This window comes from Anomaloglossus baeobatrachus, chromosome 11, assembly GCF_048569485.1.
Source record: "Anomaloglossus baeobatrachus isolate aAnoBae1 chromosome 11, aAnoBae1.hap1, whole genome shotgun sequence".
NCBI lineage: Eukaryota > Metazoa > Chordata > Amphibia > Anura > Aromobatidae > Anomaloglossus > Anomaloglossus baeobatrachus.
This window is the reverse complement of record NC_134363.1, coordinates 106,066,569-106,079,226: the sequence shown is the minus strand read 5'-3', so window position 1 is coordinate 106,079,226 and position 12,658 is coordinate 106,066,569. Positions and strand designations below refer to the sequence as shown.

The following is a 12,658-nucleotide window of genomic DNA, read 5'->3' as shown; positions in this document are numbered from 1 at the left end:
GCATATTCCACCTTTGAGACGTGGGGGTGATAGGATTAAGAAATTAAAAGAAAGAGAATCCTATTGGATTCACACCCTGAATACCCTTTCCCCTTTTGGACTCAACAGAGAGTATGAGAATTATTGATATGGGGTCCGTCTATCCTATTGCTCGTGATTTTCAATATTATTGGAGAATTTTATACAGTTTAATTTTAGTCATATTCATTATGTGATGACTGGAATTATGGGTATACATATGTGTGTACTGACATGATAGTCCTGCACACATATGTATACACACATAGCAATAGTTTGTCATAAACGTCCTATAATTATGTACGATATGTACTGTTAGATGTTATATTAAAAAGACATGGGCGTGTGCATATATGGATATAGATGTATGTCCATATGTTCATACATATGTATGTGTAAAATACGGATATAACATATATACGTGTACTTTGTGGGATGTATTGACATTTATTTAAATGGAGTCATTAGTGTTTACCCTTGGTATTATGCTGATTATCTCATTATATTATCTATATAATTCATCTTGGTCCTAAAAGCCCTATCTATCTCCCCCTTTTTTCTTTTTCAGATGCGTACTTAGCACTTCTCCGTTCGTAATGACATTCTGGGCGCCGTAACTTACTTATACCCGATTTTCACTTCTGCGCATGCGCGCACTTCCGGGTACACTGCGCACGCGCGGCTTGCGTGTCACTCGTCTCCATGCGTTCCATAAACACAGGAAATTGTTCTGTTATGCCCGCCCCTTTAGCACATTTAAACCCCAGCGCGGTCACTCTCTCTCACTCCACCGCTGATCCTTGGCTAAACAGGTATGTCATGTCTTTCTCCTCTGTTAACCCTTTGCTGACCGGCACTTTCCCACTATAGATCACCAATGTTTAAATGCACTTGTATTCCTTTCTTCTGATACACTGATAGTGATTTTCTTACTCTATTTTTCAGTCTAATAGCGATTCAAAATTGTGACCATTTTCCCATTGTGGACACTACAATTATATACTGCCCTTTTCAACAGAAAGGTAATATTGTTTCCCAACTTATCAAATTATGATTATATGTTGGTGAAAGTGCTTATGCACTGAAATGATATGTTTATAAACCTAATACTGGTCATGACATTTATTTTTAAGTGATTTCTATAATTCCTTAAATATGGGCATTGTTATTATTATTCTTTCAGATATAAATGTTTGTACACGTCTGACGTTCTTCTCAGATAACATTCAAAATACCGCATAGGTAATAAATGATATAAATTGTTATTGTCTTTATATGATACAAATATGAATGAATATTGGTACTCATTTTTCCTTTTCTGTTATTTTCTATTTCTGTTGCATATAATTCAGTTGTGAAGAAGGCAAATAGCCGAAACGTCATTATTATCATTTCTGAATATCCGAACAATATTAAATATAATAAATAACAATTGATAACACTTGTGTGCCGGAGTTTTTTCAATATATGGACTATTTTTTCTCCTGAGCACCATATTGGTGAGCCAGATCAATCTTTATAAGGTATGATTGGTTGCAGTCAGACACGCCCCCACATTGAGTGACAGCTGTCTCACTGCAACCAATCACAGCCGCTGGTGAGCGTGTCTATATCATGCACTAAAATAAATAATTAAAAAACAATGTGCGGTCCCCCCCCAAATGATACCCAGCCAAGATAAATCCACACAACTGTGGGATGCTATTCTCAGGATGGGGAGCGCCACGTTATGGGGAGCCCTCCATCCTAAAAATATCAGCCAGCAGCTGGCCGGAATAGCCGCATCCATTAGATGCGACAGTTCTGGGACTCTACCTGGCTCTTCCCATTGCCCTGGTGCGGTGGCAATCGGGGTAATAAGGAGTTAATGGCAGCCCATAGCTGCCATTAAGTCCTAGCTTAGTGATGGCAGGTGTCACTGAGACACCCCCCAATTACTAAACTGTAGAGAAAGTAAATAAACACAAACTCTGAAAAATCCTTTATTTGAAATAAAAGACAAAAAAACACCCTCTCTCACCACTTTATTAACCCCTCAAAAACACATCCAGGTCCGACGTAATCCATACAAGATCCCACGATGCTTTTAGCTATACTACATCGGAAGCTGACAGCGAGTGGCCATAGAGAAGGACCGCTAGCTGTGAGCTCCACGCAGCAACTGAAGTGAGTCGCGCTATCAGCTGTGCTGTCACTGAGGTTACCCGCAGCCACCGCTCTCAGGTGGAGGACTGCAGCTGTGGCCGCAGGTAACCTGAGTGACGGCACCGCTGATTGCACGGCTCACATCAGTCACTCAGGGAATTTTGTGGTCACAGGTGATTCCTTCACATGTGACCCGAAATCAGGCTGCAACACAGAGAGAGAGAGAGACGCGCGATGTCAGTGAACTCGGGTGAAGCTCTGACGTCACTGCTGCGGACTCCTGTGTCCTGGCACTGACCTCAGAGGTTCAGCTGAGTTCATGATAGCACACAGACAGAGCCGCGGGATGACAATGAAGTCGGGTGAAGTTCATCCGAGTTCATTCTTATTGCCTGGCTCTGTCTGTGTCTGCTGTCAGAGGGCATATAGCACAGCTGAATTGCCGAGGGACCGCACTGACAAAAATGCATCAAAAACGCATGTAAAATGCATGCAAAATGCATCCAAAATCCATGCCTTTTGGATGCATTCTTTTTGTCAAAACGCAATGTCAAGTCTGCCAGAGGGTGCGCTTTTTTCTACACTGGTCAGGACGCAGTGTGCGCACATGTCCTTACAGTAGTTTGCAGTAAGTGGGATCTTTGGTGAAAACAAGTTATCACCGATGCACAGGTTAGTTAGGTGATCAGTTATTGAATGAATGGATCAGAGGACGAGTCGGACATGAGCTCCACTTTCAAGGGGATAAAAGTTGCACGATTGGTGCTGGTCCCACCAATCGGTCCCCACAGATGAATGTTATCACTTACCCTTAGGCCACGTTCACACGTTCAGTATTTGGTCAGTATGTTACATCAGTAGTTATAAGCCAAAACTAGGAGTGGGTTAAAAATTCCGAGGTGTTTCTATTATACTTGTCCTCTGATTTTACCAATCCCGGTTTTGGCTACAAATTCTGAGGTAAAATACTGACCAAATACTCAACATGGGCACATGGCCTTAGAATAGGCGATTACTTAGCATATTTGATACAGTGTAATAGTCACAGGACATGGAGGGGTTAAACATTCAAGTATTTAATCTCTACTGGAAATAATCTTCCCTTTATTGATAGAGAGAAAAAAATGTCCTCCAAACACAACAAAATCCACTCTACCAAGACCAATAGTGCATAACTACAACCAAACAAGGAAAAAGGAGCCAGCAGGATCTGAGAGTGGCATGCATCATATAAAAAGTTCAAATTCACGGATTTATTTCAACTGTACTATAATACAAAATTAGATTTTTTTGCAAATAATTGATCAATTCTTTGAGCCACCCCTGCCACTTCACGGCAAATGTCGACAGTAGGGTCCTACACTATATTATGTATTTCATGTGCCATGGGGCCTCCTAGATAAATAAATTAAAAGCAGAACCATATTGGAGCACACATACCTGTAACCTACTGTATATATGACCGCTTCCATGTCACAAAAAGAGGCAACCAATAATACCACATACAAGGGAGAAATACCACCACACCGTGACCAATAACATATTATCACCACATAGTAACCAAATGCAACCACATACAAGAGAGAAATACTGCCACACCATAATCAGAGCACATAATGAACGAATATTACCACATACAATGGAGAAATACCTCAACACTATGACCAGACCACATAAATGACCAAATAATACCACATACAACAGAGAAATACCACCACACTGTGACCAGACCACATATTACCACCACACAGTGCCCGAATAATACTACAATAATGATCATGAATAAAAAACACAATACTAATAACACTATTATTACCATCATTGTACACAGGAGCTCAGTATATAGTGTCAGTGTACAGGTAATACAGTCATCACCAGTGACATTAATTAGTGACATTATACACAGGAGCTGTATAGTGTATGTGTGTGTATACATATAATACACTGACTTACCATTGACGTCTCTAGCTGAGGTTATTCATCTTCGCTTTTCCTCTTCATCCGGCACTGACCGCCATCATTTCTTCTTGCCATGACGCGACTCTGCAGAAAACAACACACAGTCACCTTTAGCTGATCGCTTACAGAGCACATTCCTCACTTGTCCCCCAATTTCTACACCATGTGTATCACAGCACTGGTTTGGTGGCACACAGTACTAGGGGCATACACAGTGGCAGGTGGCTCACAGCAGCAGGAGGCAGGAGGCTCACAGCAGCGGGAGGCTCACTGCAGTGGGAGGCTCACTGCAGGGAAAGGCAGGAGGCTCACTGCAGGTGAAGGCTCACTGCAGGGGGAGGCAGGAGGCTCACTGCAGGGAGAGGCTCACTGTAAGTGGAGGCAGGAGGCTTACTGCAGGGGGAGGCTCACAGTAAGGGGAGGCTCACAGTAAGGGGAGGCAGGAGGCTCACAGCTGCAGGAGGTCCACTGCAGTGGGAGGCAGGAGGCTCACAGCACGGGGAGGCTCACTGCAAGGGGAGATAGGAGGCTTACTGCAAGGAGAGGCTTACTGCAAGGGGAGGCTCACAGCAAGGGGAGGCTCACTGCAAGGGGAGATAGGAGGCTTACTGCAAGGAAAGGCTCATTGCAAGGGGAGGCTCACAGCAAGGGGAGGCTTACAGTAGCGGGAGGCAGGAGGCTCACAGCAGGGGGAGGCTCAATGCAGAGGGAGGTTCACAGCAAGTGGAGGCTCGCAGCAAGGGGAGGCTCACAGCAAGGGGAGGCTCACTGCAAGGGGAGACAAGAGGCTCACAGCAGCGGGAGGATCACAGCAGCAGGAGGTAGGAGACTCTCTGCAGGGGGAGGCTCACTGCAGGGGGAGGTTCACTGCAAGGGGAGGCAGGAGGCAAACAGCAAACAGGTGGGGATGTTCACTGCAGAGGTAGGCTCACTGCAAGTGGAGGCTCACAGCAAGTGGAGGCTCTCAGCAAGGGGAGGCTTACAGCAAGGCGAGGTTCACTGCAGGAGGAAGCTCACTGCAGGGGGAGACAGAAGCGCTTACCTGGTGCCTGCGCGTCCTCTTCTTCTTTGCGGCCCCGATAATGACAGTATGGCGGTGCGGTGCTGAGAGGAACTCTTCTGCCTCAGTCCTGCCACTGCACCATTCAAATATACGCACGCCAGAAAGATGTGCGTACATTTGAATATGAGAGGGTAAGTCTTCAGGTCCTGCATGCACCTCATTTTGTACAGGCCTGAGAACTCCCGCACTGTAAGGACTTTTGGTGAGTCACATGACTGTGATGTCACCACAGGTCCTGCTACAACCGCTGAAACTGCAGAAATCGCACAGATTATTTTGTGCGATCACTGCAGTTTATGATGGAAAGGCTGGGGACCCATCAGAGCATGGGGGCCCAGTCTGCCCGCTAAACACCCCTACCCAGCCCGTAGTAACAAGCCCACGGTTCCCCTCACAATATAAAGCATGGGGGCCCACTGTGGACAGGCGGCCTACTCGGGGCCTACTGGGACCCAGGGGGCCCACCGGAGGATTATCTGGCGCTCCGCTGGGCCAGTCCGACACTGGCTGTAGCCATTATTATTTATTATTATAGCACTATTTATTCCATGGCGCTTTACATTTGAAAAGGGGTACCAATAATAGGGCCAAGTGCAATAATCATACCCAAAACAAGACACAGACTGGTACAGGAGGAGAGAGGATTGGAATTTTGAATTTTGTTGCCGCTACGCCATTTACCAATCAGATTAATTATTTTTAAATTTTGATAGATCGGGCAATTCTCATCTCGGCGATACCAAATATGTGTATATTTTTTATTTTTTAACCCTTTAACTTTCAATGGGGTAAAAGGGGGGTGATTTGAACTTTTAGGGTTTTTTTTTTAATTTTTAAAACTTTTTATTTACTTTTTTTTTATTTTGCTAGTCCCCCTAGGGGGCTAAATGAATCAACAATCCAATCGCTCTGCCCTATCTGCTGATCACAGCTATACAGCTGTAAACAGCAGATATGCTCGCTTTCTGCTTCACTCGGCTCCGGGCCGAGTGAAACCGAAAGTAATTCATGCCGACTACAGGAGTCATCACATGACTCTGTACTACCATGGCAACCACCGAAAGTCACGTGATCACGCACGTGACTTCCGGTGGGGGCGGCGGTAAGTGAAAGTAATGGCAGCGCGCACATACATCTCACTGCCAGACAGGGGTTAAAAGTTGCAGGTGGATGCGATTCCACTTGCAACTTACAAGCGCACATGTCAGCTGTTAAAAACAGCTGATATGTGCGCGGATTGCCGCAACCTCCCCACAGCAGGGGGAGGGGATTAACCTCACACGATCCATGACGGATATATACGTCATGGGTTGTGAAGGGGTTAAAAAGGGGATGAGGTGATTCATCAGAGAAATGTCCCCATGGCTTTTACCCACTCCACCCACCAAGATTTGAAGGTTTTCTTTATTCATATCGAAATTGAGAGACCTGTCCATCTAGCTGAGCAGGGTGGGGAGACAACAGGGACTTACCTTAGTGATTAATCCTCCAAGTTACCTCATTCCCAGCTGTTCTAAAGTAGGTTTTGCAGGGTTTCAGTTTCCAATAACCAACACTGTCTCTGATTCATGATGAATGTGATTCAGGAAGAATAAATCAGAGACCCTTTAATGGTTAGAAAATATACATTCAGTGTGTAGCACCCAGGGGCAGAGGGATGTCAGGCACGGGGTGTCTCGTACCTGCGTTAATTGTCACCGGGCTGGTGTGATGATCCGGGATGTCGTGGTGGCCTGCCCGGCTTCGTGCCCCAAGGTGTACACCAATAAGGAAAGAAGATGATGGGGTAGTAGGATGAATGTCGGCCGACGGGTAGGAGGAGTTTCCGGCGGGTCTCATCACTTTCCATCATATTGTGTGGTAAGTTCTATTGTGAGGCATGACAGCACACGGATTTTATTTTTGCCCTGGAGCACGGTGAATTTTTATAACCTTTGCTGTATTCAAACATGTGATTTAATGGTCATGCTCACTTCTATTGTGGTCTGTCTAATTGTGATCTCCTGCCCAGTAGACACATTGTTAACTCCATGTGGTTCTACTATTGAGATAATGAGCACTACATGATTGGATAATTTTTCTGTTGCACACCATTGTCTTATGGTTATAGAAGATAGCAAGATATTTTTGTAGGAATTTTTCTGGATAATATATATTATATATCACGTGATTGCCTATATTAAATTCTGTTTTTGGGCGTTCCTTGTCCATTCATATACATTGTACTATATGTTATAATCTCATATATTAGTGACTGTGACACTGCCGGTAGTTCCTGTTTGTTTTTGATTGGTTTTATCATGGTATGTCCACCTAAAAATTGATCAATAAAAATATTTTTTTTCACCTATAAACTGGACATTTGATTGTACTTTTTCATCGTTTTCCTTTGGTTGCTTTCTTGCGATTTGTCCATGTAGTCAATGGTTGTCCTCAATGAGGTATTAATGATACAAACATATCACTTATTTAGGTCAATATGCAACCTTTATCCCTGTGTGTCTTTTTCTTCTGTAACTAAAGTAGGTTTGGCAGGGTTTCAGTTTCCAATAATCAACACCATCTCTGATTGATGATGAATGTGATTCAGGAAGAATAAATCAGAGACCCTTTAATAGTTAGAAAATATACATACAGTGTGTAGCACCCAGGGGGCAGGGGGATGTTGGGCACAGGGGTGTCTTGTACCTGTGTTACTCATCACTGGGCTGGTGTGATGATCTGGGATGTCGCGGTGGCCTGCCCGGCCTCGTGCCCCGAGGTATACTCCATTAAGGAAGGAAAATTATGGGGATAGTAGTAGGATGAATGTCATGGCTCTACCTGTGGTATGTGGCCAGGGATTTAGCCGCCGCTGCTGTTGCTGTCCTCCGGGGTGGATGGCAGTAGCAGCCAGAGATGGTATCGCTCCCCACAGGTGGAGTGGGCCCCGGGAAGGATGATGAGGAGAATAATGGCATTTGAGCACCGAGGTGCGGGGCGGCGGTGCCGGTAATCAAGAGACAGAGTCTAATGCTGCGGTTCCAGGTGTCTTTACTCAATCTTTGTGCTGTGCCACTCGCCAGGTTAGTACTGGTCACCCGCTGTGATGGGCTCCGTCGAACCCGAATCCCTTCAGAGGTCAGTCCTCCGGTTTAGTGCTGGTTGAGTCTTTTCCTCCTAGCGCTGTGTGTGTTGGATCCCCGTGGCTTAAAGCTACTTGGAGACCCCATTTCGTCTCGAGTAGTACTGTTGTCCCTTTTTGCAGGTACTGCGGCTCCATAATGGACCCGGTGCAATCCAAGGCCCTGGATCCTCTCTGGTACTGTGCTTTCGGGTTCTTTGTGGCCAGGGAAGCTTGAAACCTCTCTGTCCCGGCAGATTCTGGAAAACCACCCTGGAGTGTGATCTTCCCTAGGGTCCTGCACCGAGTGTGGTGCTGGTTCCAAGGGAGCGTTTAAGCTCACACCTTGGCAATCGCAAGAATAACTCCTCTGTCCCACCAGAGCACCAGTAAGATACGTCCGCTCCTTTCCTCTCCTGCTGAAGAACTCCTCCCTAAACTGTTGTGTTGGCTCCTGACTCCCCCTTGTGGCTGCTCCTCCCCCAGGACCCTGTCACTAGTGGATGGTGACCCCCATGTTTGAAGGGTACCTTAAGACCCTACCCTACCCCAGTCCCCATTGGGGAGGGCAACCTGATTGTGTATTTGAATATGTAAGTGATGAAACCGGTACTGACCTCCTCAGATCCGGGTTAAGCATTACACCTTAAATTAAGTGCAATACTCTGTGGCGACTGAAGCCTCAGATGCACCAAAAGTGCGCATAGACTCTCCTGGATATCCACTGTTCTTTTTCCCATGGTATCTTGTAGTTATTCCTTTCTTCCAGCAGTGGTTTCTCTGCAGGATGTCTACCATAAATTCCAATACTTACTCAGTCTTTCCTTAACAGCTGGCATCAAAAGTGTTTATTTTACCAACTCATTTGTTTGGCTATTAATCTTAAATTGTAAATATTTTTCTAAGGGGGGGAACATTTGATTATTAATTTTGTCAAGAAATATACAGTACAGACCAAAAGTTTGGACACATCTTCTCATTCAAAGAGTTTTCTTTATTTTCATGACTCTGAAAATTGTGGGTTCACATTGTAGGCATCAAAACTATGAATTAACACATGTGGAATGAAATACTTAACAAAAAAGTGGGAAACAACTGATAATATATCTTATATTCTAGGTTCTTCAAAGTAGCCACCTTTGCTTTGATTACTGCTTTGCACACTGTTGGCATTTTCTTGGTGAGCTTCAAGAGGTAGTCACCGGAAATGGTCTTCAAACAGTCTTGAAGGAGCTCCCAGAGATGCTTAGCACTTGTTGGCCCTTTTGCCTTCCCTCTGCGGTACAGCTCACCCAAACCATCTCGATTGGGTTCAGGACTAGTGACTGTGGAGACCAGGTCATCTGGCGTAGAACCCCATCACTCTCCTTCTTAGTCAAATAGCCCTTACACACACAGCCTGGAGGTGTGTTTGGGGTCATTGCCCTGTTGAAAAATAAATGATGGTCCAACTAAACGCAAACTGGATGGAATAGCACGCCGCTGCAAGATGCTGTGGTAGCCATGCTGGTTCAGTATGCCTTCAATTTTGAATAAATCCCCAACAGTGTCACTAGCAAAGCACCCCCACACCATCACACCATCACACCTCCTCCTCCATGCTTCACGTTGGGAACCAGGCATGTAGAACCCATCCGTTCACCTTTTCTCTGTCGCACAAAGACACGGTGGTTGGATCCAAAGATCTCAAATTTGGACTCATCAGACCAAAACACAGATTTCCACTGGTCTAATGTCCATTCCTTGTGTTCTTTGGCCCAAACAAGTCTCTTCTGCTTGTTGCTTGTCCTTAGCAGTGGTTTCCTAGCAGCTATTTTACCATGAAGGCCTGCTGCACAAAGTCTCCTCTTAACAGTTGTTTTAGAGATGTGTCTGCTGCTAGAACTCTGTGTGGCATTCACCTGGTCTCTAATCTGAGCTGCTGTTAACCTGCGATTTCTGAGGCTGGCGACTCGGATAAACTTATCCTCTGCAGCAGAGGTAACTCTTGGTCTTCCTTTCCTGGGGTGGTCGTCATGTGAGACAATTTCTTTGTAGCGTTTGATGGTTTTTGCCACTGCACTTGGGGACACTTTCAAAGTTTTCCCAATTTTTCGGACTGACTGACCTTCATTTCTTAAAAGTAATGATGGCCACTCGTTTTTCTTTACTTAGCTGCCTTTTTCTTGCCATAATACAAATTCTATTCAGTAGGACTATCAGCTGTGTATCCACCAGACGTCTGCACAACACAACTGATGGTCCCAACCTGATTTATAAGGCAAGAAATCCCACTTATTAAACCTGACAGGGCACACCTGTGAAGTGAAAACCATTTCCGGTGACTACCTCTTGAAGCTCACCAAGAGAATGCCAAGAGTGTGCAAAGCTGTAATCAAAGCAAAAGGTGGCTACTTTGAAGAACCTAGAATGTAAGACATATTTTCAGTTGTTTCACACTTTTTTGTTAAGTATTTCATTCCACATGTGTTACTACATAGCTTTTATGCCTTCAATGTGAATCTACAATTTTCAGAGTCATGAAAATAAAGAAAACTCTTTGAATGAAAAGGTGTGTCCAAACGTTTGGTCTGTACTCTATGTGTCTAAGAAACAAGTAAAATACCAATGCAGTACCTTTTACTGCACATTCAACTGAGAATTGTGACTTTAGTAAACCACAAATAAATATATTTTTACTTACATATTTGTAAAGTTTTTCGTTATAAGCATTTAAATTTCTTTTATTTTTACAGCACTTTCTCTTATGAACGTTTATGAAGCAGGTTGGGCACAGAAGCATTTAGGTGTGGACATAAAACGAAATATACAAGTTGTTTGGAAAAGACATGGAAGGCCATTTGTGTACCTGGGATTTGTATCTCTAAGAGAAGAGCGCTATATCCCACGTGAAATCGACCTTATTGGGGGCAATGAGCACACTGTGATTGCGCTAAATATTGGAGTACATTTCAGATTATTCCCTGTTCATCACTACATCCGAAGACTCCTCAACATTCGCCGCGCTATAGAACGTCTCTTCCTCCGAAGCCCAAAAACCAAAGTTATCATTAAGACTGAGAATACAAGTGATATGGCAAATGAGTATGAAGGAATGAGTGATTTCCATGCATATGTTCATTACTTCATCATGGAAATCATCTTCAAAGGCCTCAATGTTGGATTTGTTAATGGTTGGGACATGACCACAGCATTTAATACAAATCAGTTGCATCCACCAGAACCCTATTTAAGAAATGAGGTGAATATGCTCATGACATATATATGTAGCTAATTAAAAAATGCAAATATATGTAAAGAATATTGTGCCTTCTACACTCTTTAACAATCTGCAGAGAATTATCTATTATTAATTAACTCATATTTACACAAGCCTATTCTCCATCGCAAATGCTGTAATTCAAAAATGATATCATACTCTATACTTGCTATTTTTCAACTAATTTCACACATGCTTTCTTTTATGTAGAACTCTTTAATAAATTCATATTTTCTACCAAAATGCCAAACCTATATTAATAAAAATTGGTGCATTTTCAGACACTTTGGCTATTAAGTTATGAATTTCCAGGTGGAATAACAGAGAATAAAAGAGAAACAATGCAAAGTTATCAAAAAATGTCATGGTCAGAAGGGTGGTTCCTGACTAAAGACACGTATAGATATGTTATGGCGATCGTCCAGGGCACAAGAGCTATGCCCGCAAGATCGACACCAGGAGCTCGGCTTACGTGACAACAGAGTCCCTTCATCGTGTGCGCTTGATCATTGCCATGGCATGTCCTGATGACCTCCAAGTCAGTCAACTATGGCAAGCCTATTAGACCATGCCAGGAGCAAGGTCTGAGAGGCTTCTGCCAGTGTCTCACTGAAAGGTATAATGAATTGCCATGAAATTGCATGGCAATGCATTATATCAGCAATCAGAGTAACGAAAGTTAAAGTCTCATACAAGGATTAAGTAAAAGGTGAACACATTTTTGAAAAAATTGAAAACATGTTTAAAAAAAAAAATAAAATAAAGAAAAAAAAAGAAAAATGATACCAATAAATATGCATATTTGTGTAATAACAAAATAAACAATAAAGTACACATATTTGGTATCGTTACGCTTAGAAAAAAACAGAACTATATAACTTTTCAATGGTAATGAATATAGTCTGTATTGCCAAAATAAAGGACATCCAGAAGTTGATGGATGAAGGGTGGTTTAATGTCAACACATTTTTGAATGAAACAAACTTCTTCCTCAGGAATTCCACATGTGGTTTATGGGTAAGTGGCTCCAGTAACATGAGCTGGGCCCAATGAATTGGGCTCTACAATGTGTTGAGCACTACAATGTCAGATTTGCAATTTTAGTTCTGTA

At 43.4% G+C, this 12,658-nt stretch overlaps 1 protein-coding gene and 1 long non-coding RNA gene across 2 annotated transcripts in view; both read left to right on the top strand.

Annotated features, from left to right (window-relative positions):
• Positions 1–12,052, top strand: part of LOC142257246 (NXPE family member 1-like) — a 332,584-nt gene extending 320,532 nt beyond the window's left edge. The window contains exon 6 of the mRNA XM_075329401.1: positions 11,024–12,052. Within this exon, the coding sequence (XP_075185516.1) occupies positions 11,024–11,562 (539 nt within the window). The 3' untranslated portion in view covers positions 11,563–12,052. The remainder of the gene's footprint in view (positions 1–11,023) is intronic.
• On the top strand, positions 226–1,263 carry LOC142257247 (uncharacterized). The gene is made up of 3 exons (XR_012727600.1): positions 226–830; positions 964–1,040; positions 1,202–1,263. It is a non-coding gene; the product is annotated as an uncharacterized LOC142257247 (long non-coding RNA).
• Positions 12,053–12,658: the final 606 nt, after the last annotated feature.